Source organism: Loa loa (genome assembly GCF_000183805.2).
Source record: "Loa loa unplaced genomic scaffold supercont3.301, whole genome shotgun sequence".
NCBI lineage: Eukaryota > Metazoa > Nematoda > Chromadorea > Rhabditida > Onchocercidae > Loa > Loa loa.
In genome coordinates this window covers 72578-75645 of record NW_018108481.1, presented here as the reverse complement: position 1 = coordinate 75645, position 3068 = coordinate 72578, and the positions used below count along the sequence as shown (strand labels likewise).

The 3068-nt window shown below is 31.6% G+C and overlaps 1 protein-coding gene across 1 annotated transcript in view; it reads left to right on the top strand.

Annotated features, from left to right (window-relative positions):
* Window positions 1-1129: 1129 nt before the first annotated feature.
* Window positions 1130-3068, top strand: part of LOAG_18417 (hypothetical protein) — a gene marked incomplete at its 3' end in the record, with an annotated part of 8022 nt that continues 6083 nt past the window's right edge. Inside the window, exons 1-6 of the mRNA XM_020451076.1 lie at window positions 1130-1193; window positions 1694-1841; window positions 2022-2163; window positions 2345-2539; window positions 2634-2799; window positions 2873-2968. Coding sequence (XP_020305174.1) covers window positions 1158-1193; window positions 1694-1841; window positions 2022-2163; window positions 2345-2539; window positions 2634-2799; window positions 2873-2968 — 783 coding nt within the window. The 5' untranslated portion in view covers window positions 1130-1157. The remainder of the gene's footprint in view (window positions 1194-1693; window positions 1842-2021; window positions 2164-2344; window positions 2540-2633; window positions 2800-2872; window positions 2969-3068) is intronic.

Here is a 3068-nt window from a genome sequence, read left to right as displayed (position 1 = left end):
TTATTATTATTATTATTATTATTATTATTATTATTATTATTATTATTATTATTATTATTATTATTATTATTATTATTATTATTATTATTATTATTATTATTATTATTATTATTATTATTATTATTATTATTATTATTATTATTATTATTATTATTATTATTATTATTATTATTATTATTATTATCATCATCATTATCACTATTATTGACTTAACTTTTTTTTTTGTTGATTTTGGGTGACAAACTAGATAGACATATTGCGATAATCAGGAGAACGAATAGATAACTCTTTCCATGTCAGATGTTTCCGATTTAACCCTGCAATCTAAGAGGAGAAACGGATCAAATTTATTGTTCTGTTTTGAGGCCAAAAAATACTCTTTTATAGTGATCTTCTCCAAGAGTTAAAATTAAGCTTACAATTGAACAAAAGGAATCGCTCAAAATGGAAGGGACTTTTTTAGAAATAAAATAATCTTTTACGATCATTTTCTCTGCAAACCTAAATGGCTAAAAATTATAAAAAATCTAAAGACTGTAAAAACCTGGAAATTAAAAAATCTTCATGAATTATAAATTACAAATCAAACTAAGTAATAATAAATTGCATGAAACTTATAAAGTAAACAGGAAATCAGAAATACTGGTTGAGAAGGAAAGACAACGGAAGTGTTTTATTTGAGCTTCCCTTTCTATCTCAATAAGTTAGGAAAAGAAAATATGGGGTATGTGTAACAGAGCACCGATATGCATCACTGGGATATCTCAGGAGAGAGATAGTGATGATGTGGTCAAATCCGGAAAAAGCTGTGGTCCATGATATTCCGGAAAGAAAAACAAAGGGACATACCGCTTCCATACTAAGATAGTTTTTGCTCAGGAAGAAACCATTTTCATCTATCCATACGGCCAACCACTTTTGCCTTACGGCTCGTCCATTGGTATTGTGAAGCACGGCGAAGCAGTGGTAAAGAAACGTTTGCGCATCATAGGGATATCTTGAGGTTTACGTGGGTACGTGGGTTTTCAAGCGTTTACGTTCGTCTTATCGATAGTGTAGTTGCTGCATTGAAGGATATTGAAGTGTTATACTCGTATTTCGATATATTTAAATAAATAAATATTCTCATAGATTGTTCGTCTGGCTAAGTTAAAGGAATGAAAGTAAAGTCGAGTTCGAACGGTCGATTAAAGGTTTGTTCACTTTCGTTATATCTATTGAATATATTAAATATTTGTCATTATTTTGTTTACCGTTGTTGTTATCCATTGTTATCGAGCTTTTATGAATTGCATTTATTGTCCATCTTTGTTATCCTTCTACTTCTTCTAAGTTTTAGTTTGATCCCATGACCGAATATAAACAGCAAACTTCATGCAGTCATGCACTCTGTCCTTTTTGTACACTTACCATATATGGGAAAATTTTTGTTGGCGTAATCTAGAAAATTGTACTGGAAGAAAATATGCCTGGAAATTTAATAATATTAACAAATACAGTGATATTAGCAAACATTACTAATAAAAAGCCACTTCACTATAACTTATACTGTTTGAAAGAAAATGCTTAGCTGACAAAAGTAGCGTTTAACTTTAACTGAAGTTTAACTGAGAAAAAAAAAAGAGAAAAATTTCTATGATTAATTCTGTAGGAAGAAAAGACATAACCTTGTGTCAATAGATTAATCTTTCAGTATGTGTCATTCACGGATCAGATCGCGAAAGTAAGTGTAGATATTGCTCGATGGCATCGCTCAATTGTAGCTACTTCAGCAGAAAATGAAACTCATTTTAACGATGCAGTTACCAAATATCAAGATTTGGATTACGGCTCATTCTTTGGTAAGATTCACCGAGAAATTTTTCAATAATATAGTTTGAATGAGGCAGTTTTTGGCGCTGTTATTGATTCTGTGAACAAAGGTTCAAGTTTACTTGATAATCTTACATGCAGTTTTCACAAATATAACTCGTGCTCCTATTTTTATTGCCTAATACATTTAAATGAGTGTACAACTTCAGAGAGCTTCCTGAATGATATTCCATATTTCAATGGTGAATTACGAACATATGCACAGCTTCTTCATCGGAAAGATATTGTAGCAAAGGCTTTAATTAGTCATTTAAATATTTCGGAGAGTACCTCATTGGGCACTTTGCTGGAGTAAGTTCATTGAATAATCATCAATGGACGAGATATTTTTTGATACTTAGTTCTATATATTATAAAATGTTCAGCGAACTTGTTAGAAAAGTTTCATGAAGTTAACTTCTTCCTGTTCTTTGAACGAGATCATCTCCTGCTCATTTTTTTAAGTGAAATGTGTGTCAGAGAGCTGTTTCAGGTTGACGACCGCATTCGTGCAAGATATAAGGGAAGACTTTCGAAATTACATATGGGAATTTATAGAAGCTATAATAGGTATATTGGAAAGGTCGCACGAGGATAGAGAAATTCTCGAAACTGCCTTCTTCACATTAGCGAAGATTTTTTGGTTGCAGCGGCAACATCTTGTCTGTGAATTGCATGAAGTTTTCAGGTTAGTTATCTCTTGTTTAGAGTTTTCCTGTTTCCTGCTTGATGTCACATATTTAGTTTGTTATCTATATCCGAACTTTTATATTAGTTTTTAGGCGTTTTAAACGGATTTTATGCTGTAAAAGATCCTATTTACGCCGATTCACTGCCGAAGCTGTTGCATTTTTGTTACGGAAGTCCAGTGCAGTCGGAAAGCTTACCGTATTTTTGGCTGAAACAGCATACAATGTAAAAATTTTATTTGTTGATAATTGCAAGGAAGTAGGTCGGCTGATCTATGTTTTTAAAGCATCCAAAATTCGAATAATTAAAATTGAAATATCTCTAATTGCAGGAGACCAATAATTCATCACTTATTGATGGCATATCTCGACTATATTTCAATGCTCTGAAGATTACTAAAGGACACTTTCACAGTACAGCTCCGCAAGCAAGTTCTTTGTATCGACTTGATTTGTTTCCTTCTGTTTTCATGCTCAAAATACACAGCAAATGCAAAAATTTTGACTAAATTATTTACATAATGTCAC